At 47.6% G+C, this 24217-nt stretch overlaps 1 protein-coding gene across 1 annotated transcript in view; it reads left to right on the top strand.

Annotated features, from left to right (window-relative positions):
* The first annotated feature begins 5079 nt into the window (after window positions 1–5079).
* The window catches only part of CRYBG2 (crystallin beta-gamma domain containing 2), a 37309-nt gene continuing 18171 nt past the window's right edge, over window positions 5080–24217 (top strand). The window contains exons 1-4 of the mRNA XM_027864923.1: window positions 5080–5095; window positions 8858–8921; window positions 10944–11839; window positions 22698–24217. The exon at window positions 22698–24217 is cut by the window's right edge and continues 962 nt beyond it. Of these exons, the coding sequence (XP_027720724.1) occupies window positions 11106–11839; window positions 22698–24217 (2254 nt within the window). The 5' untranslated portion in view covers window positions 5080–5095; window positions 8858–8921; window positions 10944–11105. The remainder of the gene's footprint in view (window positions 5096–8857; window positions 8922–10943; window positions 11840–22697) is intronic.

Genomic DNA, 24217 nt, shown 5'->3' with positions numbered 1-24217 from the left:
GAAGAAGAAGAAGAAGAAGAAGAAGAAGAAGAAGAAGAAGAAGAAGATGAAGAAGAAGAAGAAGAAGAAGAAGAAGAAGAAGAAGAAGAAGAAGAAGAAGAAGAAGAAGAAGAAGAAGAAGAAGAAGAAGAAGAAGAAGAAGAAGAAGAAGAAAATCACACATTATTGGTAGGGGTATAAAGACCAGACATGATAGAAAGCATTGCAGCAGTTAAAGTGTTGTTGGTCTCATTGTACAAGATCACCTGACTTGTTGCTTCTTGAGTTTAAATCTGGTATTCTTTCATCTAGGGCAGCTAGGTGGCAAAGTGGGTAACACTCTGGGCCTGGAGTCAGGAAGACCTGAATTCAAATCCAGCCTCAGACACTTACTAGCTGTGTGACCCTGGGCAAGTCACTTAACCCTGTTTGCCTCAGTTTCCTCATCTGTAAAATAAGCCATAGAAGGAAATGGCAAACTACTCCAGTATCTTTGCCATGAAAACCCCAAATGGGGTCACAAAGAGTCAGAACTGAACAGCATTCTTTCACCTATATTGGGATGTCTCTCCTAACTCAAGGCACATTTCTCTGTGGCGCCAGGATTACTGATATCCTTGAGCCCTGAAAATCTCCATCTTTGTTTGAGATTAGATTCCTTGGTAATCAGTTGAGTTCACCAAGTGTTAATTGGGTTTCTACTCTGCTTGGGATCTTTTGCAGGGGTGTGCTGGCAAAGTGCTTAACAACTATCTCTCTGGGTGGGAGGAGATATGTACAACACACTTTTAAATTTAATCTGTATTATTAACATTTTCTTTATTGCTTTTTTTAAGGTCTGGGAAATCAATAAAACAATAAATCAAGCCCTGATTTGTAGCATTTGCCAATTTCTGAGGTATAAATTTAACAATTGGCTCTCTTGAGCCTGGATGTGCTAGATCTGGCTTATTCCTTGATGCTAGGGGCAAAACCCCTCCACAGTCCCTACCCTCAAGTAGCTAGCAGTGTAGTGAAGGGGATCTATGTGCACAAATTTCTATAACACAAGTAAGAATGAGAAGAGTGTGCAGAAATCAGAGAAGACTGATGGGGCAGAGATGGGGTGGAGATGGGGCAGAAGGGGGTATGTCCTCTAACAGGGAAATTAGGAAAGGCTTTACAGAGGAGCCGAGCCTTGAAGCAAGAGCAGGATTTCAACAGGCACAAACTGGAAGCTAGGAGACCAGTGTTGTAGTAGAATATTGTCTACTACAATGGTCCAGGGGAGGGATGATGAGAGATGCTGAGGCTGGACCCTTGGTCAGTCTGCAGTGTATCACCTGCTCCTCTCTGTCTCCCCCTAGTGCCCATCATGGCATCCTGCACACCAGGCTCCAGCATTTGTGGAGGGACCAAATTTAAAACACAGAAACAAACTCCCTCCTTCCTTCCTACAGGGCCCTCTTCCTCCTGCCTGCTGAGTGTCCATAACTTTCAGGCATCTCCTCCCTCTTTCCCAGGATGGAAGAACACCTGGAAACCCTCTCTAGACCTCTGTCTCTGAGAGCCAGTTATAGGTGTAGGTCTGTTTGTATGCCCACTTCATTGTGAGGGGCTAGGTGATACAGTAGATAGAGCATGGGTCCTGGAGTCAGGAAGACCCAAGTTGGAGTCCGGCCTCAGCCACTTACTAACTGTGTGACCCTAGGCAAATCTCTTCACCTTGTTTGCCCCAGTTTCCTCATCTGTAAAATGAGCTGAAGAAGGCAGTGGCAAACCACTCCAGTATCTTTGCCAAGAAAACCCAAATGGGGTCACAAAGAATCAGACATGACTGAAACGACTCACAAACAACAAACAACCATGTGCCTTGGTGAACATGTTTGTCTGGGCCCATCTTCATGTTTGCTGGTGTCTCTGTGCATATGCCTATACTCGGAGTTTTGGTGGGTTTCTGAAATTTGGGCTCGGATACCCCAGACTCCAATTCCCTTGCTGCCCAAAGTTGCTTCAAAAATAGCTTTGTGTGTTGGAATCAATCAATCAAGAAGCATTTATTAAGTTCCTGCTATTTTCCAAGCCCTGTGTTAGGTACTGGCATCTTTAAAACAAGAATAATACCATTCACTACCTACTTCCTAGGGTTGTTCAGAGGAACTAAACTCTAGAGTGATAATAAGAGTTAAAAGCATTATATTTGTGCAGTAGTTTGTGACTTGTGCACATTATTTCATTTGATCCTTGGATGCTGGTCTCACAGTCCCATCATCTCCTAACTTTCTATTCTGCTCCCCAACCCCCACCATGCCTTTGGCTGTATTGGCTGTTCTGCTTGAGGCCACCAGGAGAAGCCTAAATAGGGGTCATGGGCCAGAGCTAAGGATAAAGGAAGAGAAAGAGAAGGAGAGGTAGGTCGGAGAGTGAGCCTGAAGGACAGAATGTAAAGTTTGCAGTTAAGTACTACAGGTAATATTTATTGTTTCCCAGTAGAACGTATGCTCTTTGAGGGCTGGGGTTGGTTATATAAAGGTATAGGGCTCCCCTTGGCTGGTCCTTATGCGCATGTACGGCACGCTGGGTCAGGCAATTCTCCCCATCTCCACCTCTACATGGGAGACTTTGGGGATATTCTATGATTATTTTCCATCTGCTTAGTGTGTGTCCAAAAGGGGCTTTTTTGTTTGGCTGCCTACTGGGAACTAGGTGTGCATACCGAAGACTCTAACTGTTCTTTCTTGGTGATGATCTAGACAATAAATGCCGTAAGCCCCTGGGCGGGGAGAGAGGAAGCTCAAAAGCCAATGGCTGTCCCTACCCATACTCACATGTATCTGTGAATAATAATAATAATAAATCAAATAATAACCAGCATTTATAGAACACTTAATGATTTCCAAAGTGATTTCCAAATGTCATCTCATTTCATCCACACAACAACCCTGAAAGGTGGTCATCATTGTTTTCTCCATTTTACAGATGAGAAACATGAGCCTCTGTTCTTTGCCTCTAAATTTGTTCTTCCCTGCTCCTAGGTGAAGGAACATCAAAGACAACTGGGATCTTGGGTGCTTTAAAAGGTCAGAAGCCCATATTAGAGCTTGCCCTTAGAAGCAGACCCTGGGGAAGTCCCGGCAACCCACGGGAAGAGCTGGGAGAACGATCCCCAAGTTTGTAAAGGCTATATTTGGGTTTTGCCTGTTGTTTTGATCAGCACAGCACCCTGGTCAGAGCAGGCTCTCCACAGGGTCTCACAAATGTCACTTAATCTCCCATCTCTGGTCCTTTCCATGCCTGAAAATCCCTCCCTGATCCTGCCTTTGGATTCCCAGGTTTCTTTCAAGATGCAGCTCAGGTTTCTGCATGAGGCTTTTCCTGGTTCCCCCCAGAGTCATTACATTCCCCCAACGTTACTGCTTATCTGCCTCGTGTGTGTTTTCTATGTACCAATGCAAGTTGTGTGTTCCTTGAAGGCAGAAATGATTTCCTATTTTGTCTTTTTATTCCCTGCCCTGAGTACAATGCCTGGCAAATAACAGATATTTAATAAAGGCTTGTTGATTGATAAATATGTGATTAATTGAATCCCTACTTTCCAGAGGAGGAATAGATTCAGAGATTAAATAACTTTCCTAGGGTCCCAGGACTAGTTAGGTGTCAGACAGAAAGTGATTTGAGGGCTCATAGTACAATTAGACTCCTTTAGGGCAGGGAATAACTTTTGCCTTTCTTTGTCTCCTCAGAACTTAGCACAGCACCTAACACATAGTAGGTACTTAATAAATGTTCATGGACTACAAAGAGTGGTAGATTTGTCAGTCATCGAACAAGTATTTATTAAGCACTTACTATGTGCCAGGTGCTGTGCTAAGCTCAGAGGTTACAAAAAAGGGCAAACCCTGCTCCTACCCACGAGGAGCTTACAGTCTAATGGAGACAACATGAAAATGAGGTATGTACAAGATATATGCTGAATAGATGGGAGATAATTCCTGACGCTGGAGGGATCGGGAAAGATCTAAGGTGACATATGAGCTGTCTCGAAGGAAGGCAGGGAAACCAACAGGCAGAGATGACTGTAAAGCCTTTCAGGAGATGGAGGAGTGAGGTGTGGGTGGAATGTCCTCTGACCCCGCCTGCCGGCCACAGAGGCGCATGTAGTGTGGCCTTGAGCTAGTTCCACTGCAGTCTCTCTGGGTTTCAGTCTCCTTATCTGTAAATGGAGGGTTGGTCCACGTGGGTTCTAAAGTCCCTTTCAGCACCAGATCAATGATTTCAAGGCATTAATTGTTTTATTTACGTCTTCTGTCCCCAGATGCTAACGCCATACCGGGAGCATAGTGCCCAATTTGCTGAATTGAAATGAAGTGAATGTCAAGTTCAAATACAAGTTTGAGCGGAATAGCCGTCTAGACGTGGAGCTGTCCAGACCCCTTCCAGTTCTAACATTGTTTGGGTTTCTTAGACTCTGGCTCCAGGCCTCACGGTCTCATTCGGGTAGCTCACTCACCTGCCTCTGCCTCCGACCCTTGTCCCTAACTCTGGCCCCTGCCCCTTTACTTCCCCTGGAGGCCCAAAACAGAAGCGCCCACTGACCTCAGAGCATGGGGGGGGGGGGAGAAGGAGCGGGGCTAGAAAAGTGGGAAGGACTGTGAGATCCGCAGCCCAGCCCCAAGGCAGCGTTCAGGGAGACCCGTCCCCCTGCACTGCTCCAGTCCTACCGGTTAAGCCTCTAGAGCCTAAAGGACGACCAGACCGGGTGACTCTGCCACTACGCTCCCCCCGGCCCCCACCTTCGGCGGTAGGTTGCTCCTGGCCAGGCTCCAGTTTGCTCAGTGGGCGGGAGAGAGTGGGTGAGGGGTGTTTTCTCAGTAAACACAGCGGGAATCCGGGTGACACACATCCCCACCCGCTGCTCAGCTGTCTAGAAGCCCAGCTCCGGGAGGAAGTAAGGCGCATCCAGGGAAAGCTACTCCCTGACGGCCCCCTGCCCTGCCATGGCGGAGCGGCCCCGGCGGCGGCCGCGGCTCCGGGATTTGGGGAACCGCCTGGTCCGGGTCCTGGGGGGGTTGGGGGGCCGGAAGGACAGGAGGGTCAAAGAGCCACCTCTTCCAGGAGAGTCCAGAGTCCCAGACAGGTGAGGGAGGCAAGGACTTGGCACTGGGGAAGGGCTTTGTGTTTAGATGGAGTATCCCACGCGTCGTGCGTGGGAATTGGGCTCGAAAGAAGGGGTCTCAGGTTTTGGGATGGCTCAGTGCTGGGATTCAAGGGCGGTGGCTGCCGGTGGTATACACAGAATGTTAGACAGAGCTGGAGGGACCTGAGCGCCTTAAGTATTAGACATAGAATTCAGATCACTAATTAATTAGGTCGTTGGATTTTAGAGCTTGCAGGGACCTTAGAACCATTTAAATTTAATTAAGAAATTTTATAATTATTCATCTCTAGGACTCAGCTAGGTTGTACAGTGGACAAAGCTCTAGGCCTGGGCTCAGGAAGACCTCAGTTCAAAAGTGATCTCAGACACGTGTGATTCTTGGCAAGTCGCTTTACCTTTGTCTGCTTCAGTTTCCTTAACTGTAAAATGGAGTAATAGCACCTACTTCCCAGGGTTCGTGTGAGGTTCAAATGAGATAATATATATGAAACATTTAGCATAGTGCCTGGCACAGACTAGGTGCTTAATAAATGCTTGTGCCAACCCTTTACCACCCTGCCTCCCAAGGGGTCATGATTTTAAAGTACTGAAATCTTAGACCTTAAAGGTGTAAGGGGTCTTGGAGACCATCTAGTGGCCTATAGTCTAATTCAAGTCCCCCATCTTATAGATGGAGAAATTGAGGCCCAGAGAAGGGAAGCAATTTGACCAGGTTCACATAGCCATAGGACAGTGAAAATAACAACAACAACCATAGCATTTATATAGCACCTAAAGGTTTGCAAAGTACTGTACGTGTGTTAGCTCATTTGATTCTCACAACAACCCTGGGAGGTGAGTGCTATTATTATTAGCTCCATTTTTACAGATGAGGAAACTGAGGCAGAAAAGATCAATGGATCTGAAATTTAAAGTCCTGAATTCAAATCCTAATGTTCACCATCTGTGACCTGGGCCTCAGTTTCCTCATCTGTAAAATGAGGAATTAGACCAGAGGACTTCTGAGGTCCCTTCATGCTGTAAATCTATGATTCTATCCCCAGTCAGTTTTTGAATTCCTAAGCTTTAACCCTTTTCTCACACCTGCCCTAGGCTTGTGGGTGTGGTGGGTATTAGCATGTAGACTTCAGCTCTAACATCCCTAGGCCTTGGTCTCTTTTGTTACAGTCACTGGGCTGGAACTCTAGAAGTTATAGTAATGCCTTTGCCACTGATTCACTGTATGATCCTGGGTAAGGCTTTATAATGCAGTGGAAATTCAACTCAGTTCATTTAATTAAACATTTATTAAGCACCTATTATATACTGGGTCCCATGTTTAATGGGAAAAGAAAAAAAAAGTCCCTGCACTCTCAAGGAGTTTAAATTCCGTTGGGGTGGGGGCAGACACAACCTGGACACAAGTAAGTCAATAGGTGACCAATAAAGTTCTTTCTGGGTCTAAATCTATGACCTGGTAGGCCTCGGTTTCCCTAGCTGTAACATGAAGGAGGTTGGACTGGGTGATCTCTGAGGCCTCTTCCAGCTCCAACAGTCTGTGCATGTGAGCATATGTGGTACCCAACTTCCTTGTAATCTGAATTCTTCATCCTCAAAGCTCCCCCGACTTGATGAAAAGCCCTGTACACAGGCGTAGGGGCATAGAGCATGCTTAGCCTCTGAATGTTTGTATGCAGTAACGGCTGCAATTTGTTTAGATCTTATCTCGGGCCCCAGCTGTCTTCAGGCAGCCTCCTGGCCAGCTGTGTGTGCTCTAGGCCTGAGGCTGGAAGGAGAGGGGTGGAGGTGGGGTGGAGAATAAAGAGAAAGCGGGGAGCCCGGGATGGCTGGTCAGGATGTGCCGTTGCCCAAGGAGGAAGGACAGGGAGAGGGGTCAGAGGGTGACTGGGCATGAGCTGGCCTGGAACCTTCAGGGATAGAATGTCAGCACTGGATGGGCCCCTGGACCATAGAACAGGGGGGGGGGGGGGGGGGGGTTCTAGAACACAGAAAACATTAGAGCATTAAATAGCCTAACATGCTGTGGAAGGCTGGCAGGAGGGGTGGGGTGATGGACACTGCCCTAGGTCTGAGAACCCCCACAACAGGGCTTTCAGGGCTGCTGTGGGTGAATGCAAATGGAAGATTTTTCCCATCTCCCTGGAAGCTCGATGAATACCAGTCAGACCTTTAACCCTACTGACAGAAGCCACACCCCACCCCTTTGGCACAAACCACGTGCTCTCCCTCCTCTCCACCTCCTGCCCCAATCTGGAAGCTCAGTCTCCTACCCCAACCCCCCTGAGAAAAGGCGGGTTCAGAGAAGAGTGAGTCAGGATGAAGGGAGTTGGATGACAGGCTCTGCATGTGTGTGCCTGTCCCTGGGTCTGGACCGTGTTTCCATGAGGCCGTGCGAACGCAGGGCCCTGGGCGTCTCATGGGTCATGATACGGCTCCTTCTCCATCCCAGGGTCCCCAGGGCCTGGTCAAGGCAGAAGTCTTGGAGGAAGTGGGCATAAGGAGGGAGAGAGGGTGGGATTGTGTCTCTGGCCTTCTTCTTGTTCTTGTGTCTCTATCTGTCTCTGCCTCCTCTCCTTGTCTTTATGCACTTGAGTCCATCTCTATTAGCTCTCTGTACCTCAGTTTCTAAATCTGTAAAATGAAGATCAGCTAGATAATCTATAAAGCTTGTTCCAGCTTTGACATTTTGTGTTCTCTTAGGTCCCTCCTAGTTCTGACATTCTCTGTTCTTAGGTCACTTCCAGCTCTGACTTTCCACGTTCTTAGTTCCCTCCCAATTTTGGTATTCTATGTACTAAGTTCATTCGCAGCTAGGACATTCTTTGTTCTAAGATCATTTCCAACTCCAACAACCTGTTATTCTCTCCATCTTTCTGTTCCTGTTCCAATACCTGGCCAGATTTGAGTTCAGTGGGTCTGTAAGGGATGGAGCAGAGGTGCTCTGTGTGTGTGTGTGTGTGTGTGTGTGTGTGGCAGGGGTGGGGATGGGGATGGGGATGGGGGGAGGAAACAGAGGAGTAGAGGCAGAATTGTCCCTTTTGTGATTCCAATAGCCCTGAGTCCTACCTTATAATTGGCCTTCCCTTGGCCACCCTTGGGTAGGAGTTTTTACTCCTACTTGGGTTCCAAAGCAGGGTCTCTTAACCTTTTTTGTATCATGGGCCCCTTTCATAGCCTGGTGGAACCTATGGATACCTCAGAATAAGGTTTTTAAATGCATAAAGTAAAATACATAAGATTACAAAGAAAACCAATTATACTGAAATACAATTATCAGAAATTTTTTTAGGTTCATGGACCCCAGATTAAGAACCCTTGCATTAAAGGAAGGGAGTGGAGGGGGCAGAGCTGTAACTAGCGTGAACAGGGCCTTGCCCCAGGGTGCTTACACAGAGGGGCGTGTACTTCCTTCCTCTTAGAGAGCACTGCTGTCCTCCTCACCTCTGATAAGCTGTTTCCAGTGGATACAACTAGTCCTGAGCCATTCCCCTAGAGATGCCAAGGCATCTCTCTTTGAGACCCTGTCCCCCTAGTTCCCAAGCAGGTGACAGTTAGGCTATACCCAATGTTTGATTATTTTCTATGCTGCCTCTGATACCTCCCCCCATTCTCTGCACCAATTGATTTGCCTTGGGTGAAAATATTCTTATGGGAGGGAGTCCAACCTTGAGGGATTTTGAGTGGATGAAGGGGGCAAGAAAGACTGTTCACACTTGTGTTCCCCTGGTATTCTCTTCCTAGGCCCTGGGGAGGTCAGAGCTGCCCAGACCTGGTTCAGAGCAGTAGCACCAACCACCACGGCAAGGTAATGGGCATAACAGCAGCTGTTATTTTAAATCATAATCTTAATAATAACAACAACAACAATAATAATAGCTAATAGGGCTCCTTAGCTGGGTTCTTTTGTGTCAATGACTTCCTACTAGTGCTATGGCACCATGGATTACCTCTCTAAGTTCCTACTTCCAGAAAACTTTGCTTATTCCAAAATGCTTTCATTACTACACCCCTGCAAGGTAGAGAATGAAAGTTCTATTATCCCCACTTTTCAGAGAGAAAACTAGAAAGGGGAAGTTCCTTCTCAAGAGAGCACATTGATTTATCTCTTTGGAAGCTTGTGAGGTGGGGGGGAGGGGGGCCACAGGAGAGACAGGGACTAAGGGCTGGGACCTCTGGCATCAAAGGTGGCCCAGGCTGAGGTTCCCATGGGAGCCACCTGCATGGGCTGGAGAAAAGGGGGGGGCTTGAGTTTAAAGCTACTCCCCCATATGCCTTCTGGATCAATCAATCAATCGACAATCATTTATTAAGCCACTCCTGTGTGCCAGGCACTGAGCTAGGTGCTGGAGACAGAGATACCTACCCTGGAGGAGCTTCCATCCGATCAGAATCCAAGTCTTCCCTCAGTGCCTAAGTTCTTCCCTTTCCTTAGAATGATTGCTGCCTGCTCAACAACTCCGCACGACCCCTACCACCCCAATTACAAACACCCACCTACCCACCAAACTTACACACATATGAATATATACACACACATACACACCTCCCCAGTCCCTACCGGGTATCGCCGAATACTGCCCACTTTGCCCACAGAAGGATGGAGGGCTTTATGCTCCCTTCTGCCCCTTCACCCAAGCTGAGGGTTCCTCTAGCACACCCCTTCCCCCAAATGGGACACAGCTCTTTTTAGTACCCGGCATTGGCCTGAGGTGAGCTCTCCCCTCCCTTCCTGACCGAGAGTCCTTGTATCATCCCTGACCCTGACTTCCCGTGTGACCTTTGGCAAGTAGGTAATTTTTTTGGACTCTAGCTGCCCAAAGCCAGCCTCCTCCCTGCCTGGAAAGGGCTGTCGTAAGGATTATGCCTGACTGGCACAGCAGGTGGCACCTCCTACCCCTAACAACAATAACAACCACACAGCAGGCAGTGGGGGTGGGCGGGGACGCCTGGGAAGAGGAGCAGAGTCCAGGCCCCGCCTGTGGGGAAGGTGGGGCTATGCCTCATTAGTGGACAGGGCCAAGTCAGTCACTGCCTCTTGGCTCAAGGTCTAGGCCCCTCAGCCCAGGGGGGGACCAGGCATCCTCAGCCAAGGTTGTCTACCTAAGGGTCCCCTCCTTGCTTGGGTAGCTCTAAGGCCCAGGACCTGTGCCAACCAGGAGGCAAGGGAGATCATAAGATCTCAAAGGATTTAGAACACCCTCTCATTTTGTGAGGGTGTTGTCGAGGGTGGGGGGTGGGGGTGGGGAAACTAAGGCTCAGAAAGGGAAGTGATTGTCCCTGGGTCACACAGCCAAATTAATGGGAGAGCTCAGGTTTGAACTGAGGTGTTTTGACTCCAAATTGAGTGTTCCTTCCATTACTGTCATTACAGGAGTAGTGGGAGGGAGCTAGTAGGGAAATTTGGAGGGAAATGTGTCCACCCAGCCTCCCTGACCCCCATATATCACTGCAGAGGGAGGTAGTCCAGCTGGCCTTGACCCTGGCTCCTAGCGCTGCCCTTGGGGACCAAGCAGGAACAATTGTCATCCCTCTTCTAAATGACTGTCCTTCCTATATATATACTCAAGGCAGCAAGCATGTTCCCTCTTAAGGTTTCTCTTATCCAGACTAATCATTCCCAGGTCCTTCAACCGAGTCTCAGATGGCAGAGACTCGAGGTCCTTCAGCATCTTCTCGGGATGAGGTCAAGCTCATCAATAGTCTTCCTAAAATGTCTCCCAGAACCCTGTGTGTTCTGGCCTGAGCTGCGAGGACAAGGCGTCAAGGCTGAAGGTGCTGGCGCCTGGTGCCCATGAGGTGTTACGGCCTGTGATTATTGTGTCCCCAGGTAGGCGTCCGGAGCAACTCGGAATGGGACCTGCAGACCTGGAGCCTGGGCCTATGGCCCCAGAGAAGGAGCCTGGGGACATCCGCTCATTCCCTAGGGCGACTGCAGAGACCAGCTGTGGGCAGTGCCTTGGACCTCGCCGGTTGTGCTCCTATCCACTCTATGGGCTCAGGGCTTGCAGGAACCTCAGGACCTCTCTCCCTGGTACAATCCCAAGAGGGTGAGACATCTGTGTCTGGTTTCCTCGGACAGCCCTCGACCTGCCGTGGGGTAGATGGACAGGGCAGGGGGCCCTTTGATGTGGCTCCTTCGAGTACTAGGGCTGCAGCTGGTGAGGGCCTCCTGGAGGAGGCAGACTCTAGCCCGAGGGAGGAGGTAGCAGGCCCCTGCGCCCAGGGGCCCACCACTGACACCTCCAATACCCCACAGCGCCAAGATTCTGTGAGGTCTGAGGCTGCTCTCACCCGCCCAGTTCCCTCTCTCGCTCCTCAGCAAGCAAAGGGTGACAGCTATCATGATCACTTGGTAGAGACCCCTGCCTTTGGGGAGCCAGCACCACCCCCATTGCCAGCCATGACCACCTGCTACCTTGTCACCATCACCCTGCAGGGGAAGAGAGAGGTGACTCCTGGGGAGGAAGGAGGAGAGCCAGAGTTAGTACCGTCAGGGCCGTGGGAGCTGAAACCGGCCCGACCAGCTCCTTGCCCAGGCGGCCCTGAAGAATTCCAGGGCCGCTGGGCGAGGGCGCAGGCCCCTCCCCAGGAGCCACGCCCCATCACGGGGTGTCCTGACTCCAGGCCCTGGGAACCCCAGCTGAAAGAGGACCAGTGCCCAGGGAGAGCAGGCAAGGCTGCTGGGAGCCGGGCCACTGAGACACCTGGATCTTCGGACAGAAGGTGAGTAGTGGAGGGCTCTGTTTGGAGACAGACACGTTTGGTTTTCTTTGACCCCATTGTCTGAGCCCTGCCTTCTCCTCCTAACTGGAGACTCATTCATTCCTCTCCTCCGGCTCTGAGCTCTGTCCTTCCCCGCCCCACCCTCACCCCAGCCCCCAGCCCCCAGCCTGGGAATTGATCATACTTCTTTCTCTTCTCCCTTCCTGCTAGCCCATCTATGCCACCTTTCCTTCCAGTCCACCAGAGACCAGTCTCTGTCTTGACCTCCCCTCTACGTGGCTGGCCAGGGCAGTGCCCAATATAGGAAGGGAGTCACCCCATCCCCACCCTCTGAAGGGATCAGGCATCCAAATCCTGGCCTGGAAACCTGCTTTTAGTCTTATTTCGGCTGCCGAGGTGCTGGGTATGCTGGGGCAAGTTGTTCAACCTTTCTGGTCCTCAAGCTGTCAAGTGGATTAGGTGCTGGATTGGTAAGGAGGTGGCAGGAAGATGCTTTGAAGTCCTGGGAGGCCTAAGCTATCGGAGCCCAGGTTCAGATGAGTGGAGTTAGAAAGGTTCTTAGTTATCATTGAGCCCTACTCCTTCAGTTTACAGAATGACAGGGGGGCTCTCCATCACAACAAGAATTTTATTAAATTATATTATTATATATATTATATGTGATATATTAAATTACATTATTAAAGTTAACTACTGATGCCCTGGGCTAATGGAGGGAGACAGTGGCACCGAGGGCCCCTGAACTGAAGGAAGTGGGCAGCTAGCTCTGGAGGGAGAAAAAAAAAGGGGAGCCTTGGGATTTCCTTTGGCCAAGAGGAATCCAGCCTAGGACTCAACAGTGGGAAGCCCACCAAGGGAGATCGAATGACTGCAAAAAATAAGTGGAGAGCTTCAAAATATTGATTCTCGTGAATCTATGGATTCTGAGTTTTCCCATCGTGCCTACCTGTCTTCATCAGGGACCTCTGGAACCATGGTTTCTCTGATTCCTGTTCCCACAGAGGTCTCAGGTCATCTGAAAAAATAGATGAATGAATGAATGAAAAAAGAATTAACCATTTACTAGGTACCAACCACGAGGAATACCATTGCAAAAGTGAGATAGTCCCTGCCCTCAAGGAACTTATATTCTGACAGGGGGAAGACAATGTATATGAGTTTTGCATTTGTTTCTAGAGGGAATAGGGAGCCGCTGGAGGTTATTGAGTAGGAGAGATGAGATCGTCAGACCCACACTTTGGGAAAATCACTTTGCCTGCTACGTGGCGGAGGAAGGGAGTTTTCACCTGAGACGCAGCATCGGTAACGGCTAGCGTCCTGGTCATGGAGTCGGGGGGAGCTGACTGTAAATCCTGCCTCAGATGTTTACCAGCCGTAGAACCATCGGAATGCCACTATACCTCTCTAAATCTTAGTTCCCTCATCTGTAAAATGAGTATAGTAATAGCTGGAGCATCTACTTTGCAGAGTTTGAGAGAAGATTGAATAAAATCATGTAATAATAGAAATACCAGTTTTTATTATTATCTTGTGCATCTTCATCCCAGGCTAGGAAACTTTCGAAGACTCACTCTCCCTTGTCCCCATGTTTCCCCTTTAGCCCCAGAGAAGAGTAGGCGAGGCTCTAAAAGACTTCCAGTTGAGGGGATTCTGAGAAGTTCTGGGTCTGAAATCTGGCCTTGACTCTTCCTGCCTTCTCATCCACCTCACATTTCTGGGCCTCAGTTTCCTAATCTGTTAAATGATGGCGTTGGAGCTGAAGGTTTCTAAGCTTAGGATCTTTGATCCTAAGTGCTAGGTGATACCAAACCAAAACTCTTTCCTCTCACTCCTGATTGTGAGGACAGTGGGTGTGTTTATTGTTATGAAAAGTGCAGAGATTATTTAATCATTATATTCATAATAAGTAAGCACTCTTATCTACATGGCACCTTCAATTTTACAAAAGACTTTCATATCTCATTTTGACAAGTATTTTGTTAAGGCTGTAGTGGGGGAAAAAAACAAACAACAGAACATTGGACTGGTAACCAGAAGAGACCGAATTCTGCAAATAACTTGCTGTATGACTAGATAAGCTTCTTTACCACTTTCCATCTCTGAGCCTCCGTTCCTCCATCTGCAAATACTTGTACCATCCATCTCATAGGAGCTATTGGGAAAATAAAATGGGAGACTGAATAGAGATTTAGAGTTAGAAAAGACTTTAAAGTCAATTAGTCCAATCTCTTTCCTTTTTTAAGACGAGGAACTGATCTCCAGGTCATACAGATAGTAATCAATCAGAAAGCACTTAATGATATGCCAGGTGCTCTTCGAGGTTCTTGGGATACAAGGACAGAGATGAAAAAATTCTTGCCCTCAAGATGCTTGCATTCTATTGAGGAGAGCAAAATACGCTTGACATACCTACAGTATACACATAATATATACCGTATACAGTATTTTGCCATGCTTATTTTGGTATATACACGTATACCACATACAGTATGTACATGTATACGTTATATACAAAGTAAAGACGTGGTAATTTCTTGAGGAGGCATTGGCAGCTGGTGGAAGGTGGGGAATAAGAAAGGATGAACGTAGGTTGAACATGACCAAGACTTGGAAACAATCTGGGATTCTAAGAGGTGGGGTTGAGGAAAGAGGGCATTCCAGGCTCGGGGAAGCCTACAGAAAAGTCACGGAGATGGGACCAGAAGAACTAATTTAAAGCAGAGCAAGAAAGCTCATTTGACTGGACCATAGAGGGCATGAAGAGGATTAATATGTAATAAGCCTGGAAAGGTAGATTGGAGCCAGATTGTGAGGGCCTTTCCATGCCGAACAGAGAAGTTTTGTATTTGCTTCTAGGGGGAATAGGGAGCCTCTAGAGGTTATTGAGTAGGAGAGATGAGATCGTCAGACCTGCACTTTGGGAAAATCACTTTGCCTGCTACATGGCAAGTAAAGTGGAGTAGCGAGAGAGGAGGCAGGGAGATCAATGAGGAGGCTTTCGCAATAGTTCAGGTGACAGATGAGGAGAGCCTGAACCAGGGCGGTGACTGAGTGAGTGGAGAGAAGGGGAGGGTTGGGAGAAATGTTTTTCAGGCAGAATCAACAAGACTTGAAAGTGAATTGTATATGTTGTATATGTTGCATATGTTGTTGTTGTTGTTGATTCTAAGAGGACTAATGATAGCTGGAGGGTGATGTCTTGACTTGCCCTTGCACAAGAATTGGATTTAATCCAAGCAGAGTGGAGCAAAGTTGTCACCTTCACTCTCTCCTCCAGCGCCTTGCCCCTGGACTTCGATCCATTGGGATATGGAAAGTGAAGGAGAATGTGGATTGAGGATGAAGTTAAAGCGAGTACCCTGCGGTGACTAGAAGGGTGGTGGTGTTCTCTACCGCAGAGGCAGAGCAGGGATTTGAACCCAGGTCCCTTAGGCTTGGAGTCAGAGGACTTGGAGTTGAATCCTGGCTTTTCTACTTACTAACTGTATAAATCACCACGGGCAGGTTCCTTAACCTCTTGACCTCAGTTCTTCATTTATAAAATGAAGGGATTGGATGACCTCTAAATCAATATCTATTTATGGTATATATTAATCTATTTATATTATATATCTCTTATTTGATCATTTCAAAGGACTTGTGAAATAGGTAGAGTAAGCATTATCACATCCTCATTTTACAAATGGGGAAAATGGGGTCCGGAGAAGTAGTTTGTCTAAGGTCGTCCATCGAGCTATTGGTAGACTTCGGACTACAAACCTGATGCTGTACCACTCCAATTGTTCTTTTGCTCTCTGAGCCCCCATTTCTCCAACTGCAAAATGAACTGGTTAATTTGATGGTATCTAAGCCTTCTTCTAGATCTAATATTCTATATTCCAAGGTCCTTTCTAGAGCTTAACATTTTGTGTTTTGAGATCTCTTCCGGCTCTAATATTCTATGAATCAACTTTCCCTCATTTAACAGGATAGAGGTAGGCGTTGGAGAAAATTCTGAAGGTAGACCCAATGGACAACTGAAGAGATTGAAATGTCCTTGTCTCCTGAGGCATTTGATACTTTAGGGTGCCTCCCATCTCTGACATTCTACGAATGTTTTTTAAACGAATGCTTTCGATTCCTAGAAATGTCCCGCTCTTTCTCTATTTCCTCTTCTTTTCCCGCGTCCATTCCCATCCCCGGTTCCCCACAGCAGATGGTGGTTGCTGGACTTATGGATGACCTTGAGTAGACCCCGAGTAAGGCTACTTCTCAAATCATCCAGGACTCAGCTGTGGATAAGGAGAGTGAAGAGTCAGAGAGAAGGGAGGAGAGGTCAAAACAGGGAAGAAGCTGGGGTGAGGCTGTGGATGGCCCCCACCCAGTCCTCTTCCTATCTATTTTTGGCCCCAGGTGCATAATGATAGACTCTATGGAGTCTCAGCTGGAATCTGCTGCCCCCCACACTTTTATGCCCCTACTCTGACAACTCCCCTGTGAAAGCCCTTGAGGCCAGGGGTGGAAGGCATTGGAGAAAGGAGAGGTGTGTGGTTGGGGGGGGTGACAAGGACAGATGGGTTTCGGTTGGATTGGTGGTGGTGGATGGGTGTGTGAGTTTGGCTGTGCGTGGAGACTGGTTTGGCCCAGTTTTGGGGGTGACTCACAGATGAGTTGAGGGTTTTGTTTGACTTGTTGGACTAGGCATCACTTCCCCACCCCCATCCACTTTCCAGTCCCACAAGCCATGTTTTGAGGGTAAAGGCTATCTTGTCCATCCTTCTTGCCTCCCCCTCTCCCATATACCACTCTAGGCTTCAGCCCCTAAGGATCCAACCCATGGGTGAGATTCTGAGATACCTTCCTGCCTCCTGCTGATGAAAGAGATTTAGACAGTTGGGAAGCTCTCTCTCTCTCTCTCTCTCTCTCTCTCTCTCTCTCTCTCTCTCCCTCAAAGGTCAATCCCATTCCCTCACCAAGTCTTCCATTACCTTTATTGAATCCTGCCCCCCAGCCTGTGCCCCCTTTCCCTTCTCCTTCACGTCTCCCATCCAATGTACTGATGGTAGAAAGCTCAATCCAGAAGAGCTAATGCAGCACGTCAGCCCTTGGACTTTTTTTCTGACCGTATGGTCTCGCAAAGCCATAAGAGCTTTTCCTCCTGACATACCTTCTTTCTCTTTGCCTCTGGGGCATTAGACTTTCTCCTGGACTGAGTGATCTACTATTAGTGCACAAGATGGGAGAGGTGAAGGGGGTTCAGGGTAGGGGGCAGGGTTCCATAAGAGTAATGGGAGACTTGGTGAGGGAATGGGACTCAGGAAAGGCCCATTAAGGGGATGGAGTTCAATGAGGGGATGGAACCCGAGTGAATCAGTTCAGTGAGCTTGGATTAAAGCTCACTGAGGAGATGGAAGGCTCAGTAAAAAGGATGCAAATTTTTCTTGGGGATCAAGGAGTCCAGCTGTACCCCATGCTTATGGATTATTGGGCCAGGCTCATATGGTCCCCTTTTTCTCTCCACCCACTTCTTTGAAGGTCAGCTTATTGCCAAATAGAAGCATCAGGCTTGGGGCTGGGCCCATATCCCCCCTTTTATCCCCCCCACCCCCATCTCTGGCATCTAGTCTGACAAGTCCTGAGGCTGAGACTGGCTTTCCACAGCTTCTTCTCTGCTCTAGCCCCTTTCATCTCAGCCCCTCATAAAATACTGACTCATGTCTGGGGACTGTCAAAGCCGGGCCAAAGTCCCAAGGCCCCCGGCCAGCTCTGGAGGGAGGGGGTGGAAGGGTAAGATCCTGGGGGCAGGAAGAGGATATCCCTGGGATGAATCTGAGAGACTTGAGAGGAAGATTGCTGCAGGAATGATTGAATGAATGAATGAAAGGCAGGCAGAGAAGGAAGAGATCAGAATGAGATCCAAAAAGGCAAGAAGAACTAGAAACAGTCAAGTCACTTCTGTCTGACTTGGGCCAGGGGAGTGGACAAGAGGATCTCTCAAAGCCCTTAGGAACTGGCTTGAGGGGGATCCCTGAATCGTGTTTCTTGCTTTCTCAATGGATGGGGGAGGGGTGGAAGGTGGGAGAGAATTTGGAATTGAAAATAATTTTGTTTTTTAATTAGAAAAAAGAGGATCCCTTAAGGCAGGGAAATAAAATTACCTCCCTGGGACAGGTCCACCCTGAGTTAAGCAAACCCAATATACAGAAATGCAGATTTAGGGAAGAGATAACCAGAAGTAGTGGATAGGCAATGGGCCTGGGAGTCAGGAAGCCTGGGGTTTGACTCCCAACTCTGGCATACTGGCCTTGTGGTGTCCCATGAGTCACTTATCCTAGAAGATCAGAAGTTATAGAACAGTTGCTGATTTGCATTAATTTGCAAATCAGTTTTCTTAAAGACACCAGGAGTTTCCTCAGTGAACTCAAAAGGTCACTCTGGACAATCATGTCAATCACGTCAATCAATCTGGACAATGATGAAATTAAGGAGAGAATTCTGTAATTCACTTTAATATCCTTAAGTATCAATATCTATGGAACCTTTAAGATGGGTCTTGCTTTTATTATTTTTGTTGTTCAGTTCTTTCAGTCGTGTCCAACTCTTTGTGACCCCATTTAGGATTTTCTTGGCAAAGATAGTGGAGTGGTTTTCTATTTGGGTTCTCCGGCTCATTTTACAGATGAAGAAACTGAGGCAAACAAGGTTAAGTGATATGCCCAGGGTCACACACAGTTAGTAAGTGTCTGAGGCTGAATTTGAACTTAGGTCTTCTTGACTCCAGGTTCAGAGCTCTATCCACCGTGCCACTTAGCTGCCCTTCGTTTAATTAAAGCTAGTTTTAATGTTTGTAAAACATTTTATAAATATTATCTTGTTTTATCTTTATTATAATCCTGGGAGGTAGGAGCTATTATTATACTCACTTTATAGGCAGGTTAAGTGACTTGTCCAAGGCTATATAACTAGTCAGTGTCTGAGACAGGATTTCAACTCAGGTCTTCCTGACTTCAGCTGTAGCACTCTATCCTTTTTTACCATCTAGCTATCTACTTTACAGGGAGGCAATGTTGTGTGGTGGCAAGAGTGTTGGTTCAAAATCAAAGGCCTTGGGTTCAAATCTCATTTGCGCTATTTGCTTCCCATATGACCCTGGACAAGTGACTTCACCTCTCTGGCCTAGTTAGGAGTCAGACAAGATCTGAAGTTCCTTCTACCTCTAGCTTGATTCAATTATGTTTGTTTAGAAACTGAACCATTGTGTTAAGGCCAAGCTCTCAAAATAGAGTAGTACTAACAATATAATTCACATCTATTAAACTCCTTCTCATTTGGTCTGGATGACATACCCATAAAGGAGGTTAAAATTGGTATTATTATCCCCGTTTTCCAGACGAGGAAACTGAGACTCTGAAACATCAATTAATGCAGAGCTGCCCAGTGAGTCAATGGCACAGTTTGTTAGTGGGTTGAGAATTTTTTTCTCCCACTATGTGGGAGGCAGTGTACTAGGCCAAAGACAGTCCCTGCCCTCAAGGAACTCACATTCCATTTAAAGGAGGGGATTTTAAATTGGATTTCTCGAGTCTGTGGTTTTGTTTTTGATAACTATGTCTTAGTAAAACTGGTTTCTTTTATAACCCTACAGATTTTAATTTATTCATTAAAGAACCTTATTTCGAGGAGTCCAGAGACTTTATCAGACACTGCCCAAGAGATCTAGGACTCCAAAAAAGGTTAAGAACACTGGATTTAGAGAGACCACAAGCATTCTGTTCTCCATTTTATAGATGAGAAAATGGGGGCCCAGAGAGGAGAGGGGTTAAGTCACACAAATAATTAATAATAATAATAATGTTAATAATAATAATGATAGCTGACATTTACATAGCATTTTAGGGTTTTTGAAGTACCTTCACATACCTTGTACTATTTGAATCCTACAACAATCCTTGAATGCAGATCCCACAGGAATTATTTCCATTTTACAAATCAGGAAAGTGGGATTGGGAGGATAAGTGACTGGTCCACTGTCGCATAGCCAGTGAGTGACAGAGCTGGGTTCTGAACTCAGTTCTCCTGATTCCAAGTCCGGGACTTTCTATTATGGTAGAATAGGTATAACATGGATATGTGCATTCCAGGAGAGGGAAGCATGTATGTCTATATTCGGGAATCTACATGTGTATACTAACTTATTCTTCCTTTTCCATTTGTTAACCTCAAGCAGGATTTCTTCCCTGTTGGCCCTTGGGGGCCTCAGGCACTCACTAGTTGTGTGACCCTGGGCAAGTTGCTTGACCTCTGTGTGTCTCAGTTTCTTCAGCTGTAAAATGGAGATCATAGCAGCACCTACCTGGCAGGGTTGTTTCAAGAATCAAATGAGATAATATTTGTAAAGTGCACTTAGCGCAGTGGCTGGCACATAATAGGTAATACATAAATGCTTATTCCCTTCCCCTTTAGGCCCACTTTGGTTCCCTCCCATCTCAAGTCTGTATCTCTCATCTCTATTCTTTCTACCCGAACACCCAAGCACCAATCCCACATCTCCCTCTGCACTAGGCCCGCTGGTCTCTTAATTTTACCAATTCATCTAAGATCCTCCCACAATCCATCCCATCTGGATTCTATTTCTGTCTATCTTTCAAAGTCATACTCAAAGTTCACCACCCTCAGGAAGCTCTTTCTAATTGAAGACACTTTATGAACATCACTCTCACTTTCCAATATGCCTCCACTACGGAATACCGTCATCCTGATCTATATCTGGCCACTGGACCCAGGTAGCTCCAGAAGAGACAGTGGGGCTGGTGACTTTGCATAGACCTCCCTCATTTAAATCCAATTCACTTGAAAGTCATAGCATCACCTTCCCTATGTCATGGTCCTTTTTGAGAGTGAAGGACAAACAATAACAACTGTCTTTTAACAGAGCACAGTTAAGAAAAACAAATTGAGCCAGTGACTGTGCCTGACAGTGTAGGCCTAATCTCCTCTCTATAGCCTCCTGCTCCTCTCTGGAGGAGAGGGAGTTATAGGTTGTTAGGAGCCCTTTGAAGTCAAGAATGGGCATTGCCTTGGATCTGAGCCCTGATACTTCAGGGGCATTTAATGTTATTTACATTCTTTTTTTTTTTTTTTGATAGGCAATGGGGTTAAGTGACTTGCCCAGGGTCACACAGCTAGTAAGTATCAAGTGTCTGAGGACTGATTTGAACTCAGGTCCTCCTGACTCCAAGGCCGGAGCTCTATCCACTGTGCCACCTAGCCACCCTCTATTTACATTCTAACAATATTGTGACGATGGCGTATATTGCTCTCTTGTATCTGCTTTCTTTGCCTCAGTGCTGATGTAGCTGTCCAGCTCCTCTGAATTCTTCACATTTACTGTTTCTTATGATGTACAATCCATTGCATTCATATGCCAGTTTGTTTAACTGGTTCCTGGTCAATGGGCACCTACTTTGTTTCCAATCTTTTGCTACCATGAAAAGTATCATTATAAGTATTTTTATGGATAAATAGACAGACAGATAGACAGATAGAGATAGAAAGATGAACAGATAGGTAGGTAAGTAGACAAATAGATAATTGATAGCTAGACAGACAGATAGATAAACATATAGACAGAAAAATAGATGGATGGGTAGACAGACAGATAGATAGATAGATAGACAGATAGACAAGCAGATTGGCTTATTTGGATATATACATATATGTATATACATGTGTACACTATGGCTGCACACACATCTATATATGCATATATATACATGCATATATATACACACACACACACACACACACACACACACAAAGTTGTGGCATCCTCCCAGATCTTTCCATAGACTATGGCCTGGATTCTTTCTCTAGGAGCTTCCTCTGTCTCTGCCTCTGTCTCTCTGTCTTTGTCTCTCTCTATCTCTATCACTCAATCTCTCTGTCTCTGTCTCTCTGTCTTTGTCTCTATCTCTGTCACTCGATCTCTCTGTCTCTGTCTCTCTGTTTTTGTCTCTCTCCATCTCTGTCACTCGATCTCTCTGCCTCTGTCTCTCTGTCTTTGTCTCTCTCTATCTCTGTCACTTGATCTCTCTGCCTCTGTCTCTCTCTGTCTCTGTCAGTCGATCTCTCTGTCTCTGTCTCTCTTCCTTCCATTCTCTATCTTTTATCTTTTCCTCACTTTCCTTCTGCTTCTTTCCTCTTCCCCTGTTTGCCCTCTAAGTCCGTTCCAACTCTACCTTCTGAGGGATCATAGGTCATTAACTAGCTGAGCTAGGAGGGCCCTTAGAACATAAAATGTTAAAGCTGAGAGGGCCCTCAGAACATAGAACTTAAGAGCTGGGAAGGACCTTAGAACCTGGAATGTCAGAATAGGAAGGGACCTTAGCTCACAGCATATCAGGGTGTTCCTTGGAAACCATCGAACCCCAACATTTCACAAATGAGCAGACCAAGACTCAGGAAGATGACCTTGACTATAGGCTAAAATTATGTCTAGGGATAGGAAATACACCCAACCTTCAGACCTTGGTGAGGTACCTGGAGTCAAGTGGTGGACGAGATTACTTTCAGAGAAGGGCCGAGTCTAAAGAGTATGTGGTAATCATGTCAGTTATTATTATTATTGCCATTTTTTTTTTGGTGAGGCAGTTGGGGCCAAGTGACTTGTCCAGGGTCACACAGCTAGTAAGTGTTATGCTTCTGAGGCTGGATTCGAACTCAGGTCCTCCTGATTCCAGGGCCAGTGCTCTATCCACTGTGCCACCTAGCTGCCCGTTATTGCCATTTTTGGGCGAGGAAACTGAGCCTTGAGGAGGTAATGTGACCATAAGGCTGCACAGGGGAATCACTGATTGACCAACGCCTCTCTCCTTTGCAGCGTTCTGGGGGTGCTGAGCAGTGAGGAGACAAAGAGCCGTCAGGGCACAGTGCCAGGCCCTGGCATGGAGGAGGCAGGCACATACCCGGTCCAGCCAGAGTCTCGCGTGGTGAGTGCCACCCTGACCTGGCGGCATCGGCCCCCTGCCCAGGAGGAGGTCCGGCACCGCTTCCATAAGGTCTCCCTGGTCTCACAGGGTGGGGGTGCTGCTCCCCAGAAGGAATCATATGCATATACCTACCATCGAGAGGAAGTCAATGGTGTCACCACGTGCAAAGAGGAGACTGTGAATTCTCAGGGGCCCAATGTTGGGGTCAGGGAGAGGCATGACCCACCTGAGGACTCAACTCTGGGTGACACAAAAAAATTCCTCAGTCATGAGCCCATCTTCTCTAAGATGTACACACCACTTCCAAAGGACAAGAGGCAACAGGGGAGGCTGAAGGAGGCCAGCAGCCAAGCCCACAGCAGCACCCCTATTCCTCAGGCAGAGATGTCAAGGCTCAGTGCCGCTGCTGGCCCTAGGGCAGAGGGTCCCGGGGCAGGGCCCCGGGAGGCAAGCCCTCACCCTGGCCTGGGCTCCTCCAGTGAAATCTTTTGGGGCTCCGAGGAGAGGCGGGTGACTCGGACTGTTCACACCACAACAATGGTGGGAGGGCGCGTGGAGAGACGGACAAGCAGCAGCAGCTCAGTAGTGACTGGGCCCCCTGGGGCTGAAGGGCCACCTCGGGGCCGGCACCTAGCCCGAACCGTCCGAGCTGTCGTGGTAGGCCCCCGGCCTGCAGACTCCCTCTCCCCTAGTCGGAGCCAGGCCCTGGAAATCCTCACCACTCTAGTACCCCCTGAGCCTCACCCCTCAAAAGCTGAGACCCTGAGACAGAGTCGGCTACCCCAAGCAATCCCCAGGTTCCAAGGGTCCTCCTCAAGCCAAGTGAGAGTGCCTGGGACTCAAGGACAGCCCCCAAAGTTTGGGAAGGCTAACGGAGAAGAAGGTAGTACCCACAGGGCCAGTGGCATCATTGCTGAGGCCCCTTCACCCAAAGAGAGGGAAGTACCAGTTACTAGGCTGTCTGAGTCTGAAAGTGGCCCAGCTCCTCTCAAGCTTCCACTTCAGGGTCCCCCTGGCAGGACTTCATCTTCCCTTGGACCTCAGCCCCTAAGCACCCTCACTGCCCTGGGGCTGCCCACAGTGTGTCCTGGCCCCAGTGGTGAGCTCTCCGTGGAGTCTAGAATATCCCCTACCCCGTTGCAGGTGAAAAGCGAGGTTGTCCTGGGCCCTGGAGCTCCCCATGACTCATCCTCCAAGAGGACCGAGGTTGTCATGAGTTCTCAAATGTCTCTTGGACCATTCCCCAGAAGTGACAAAGTTGTCCCAGAACCTAGACCTTCTCTTACTCTATCACCCAAAAGGAATGAGATTGACCTGGGTTGTGGAGAACCTTTTGTCCCATCTTCCACAAAGACTGAGGTTGTTCTGAGCCCTGGAACTCCTCTTGTCCCACCCCCAGTGAAGACTGAGG

This window comes from Vombatus ursinus, unplaced genomic scaffold (genome assembly GCF_900497805.2).
Source record: "Vombatus ursinus unplaced genomic scaffold, bare-nosed wombat genome assembly UNPS02014777.1, whole genome shotgun sequence".
Classification (NCBI taxonomy): Eukaryota; Metazoa; Chordata; class Mammalia; order Diprotodontia; family Vombatidae; genus Vombatus; species Vombatus ursinus.
This window is presented reverse-complemented; position numbering and strand designations above follow the sequence as displayed.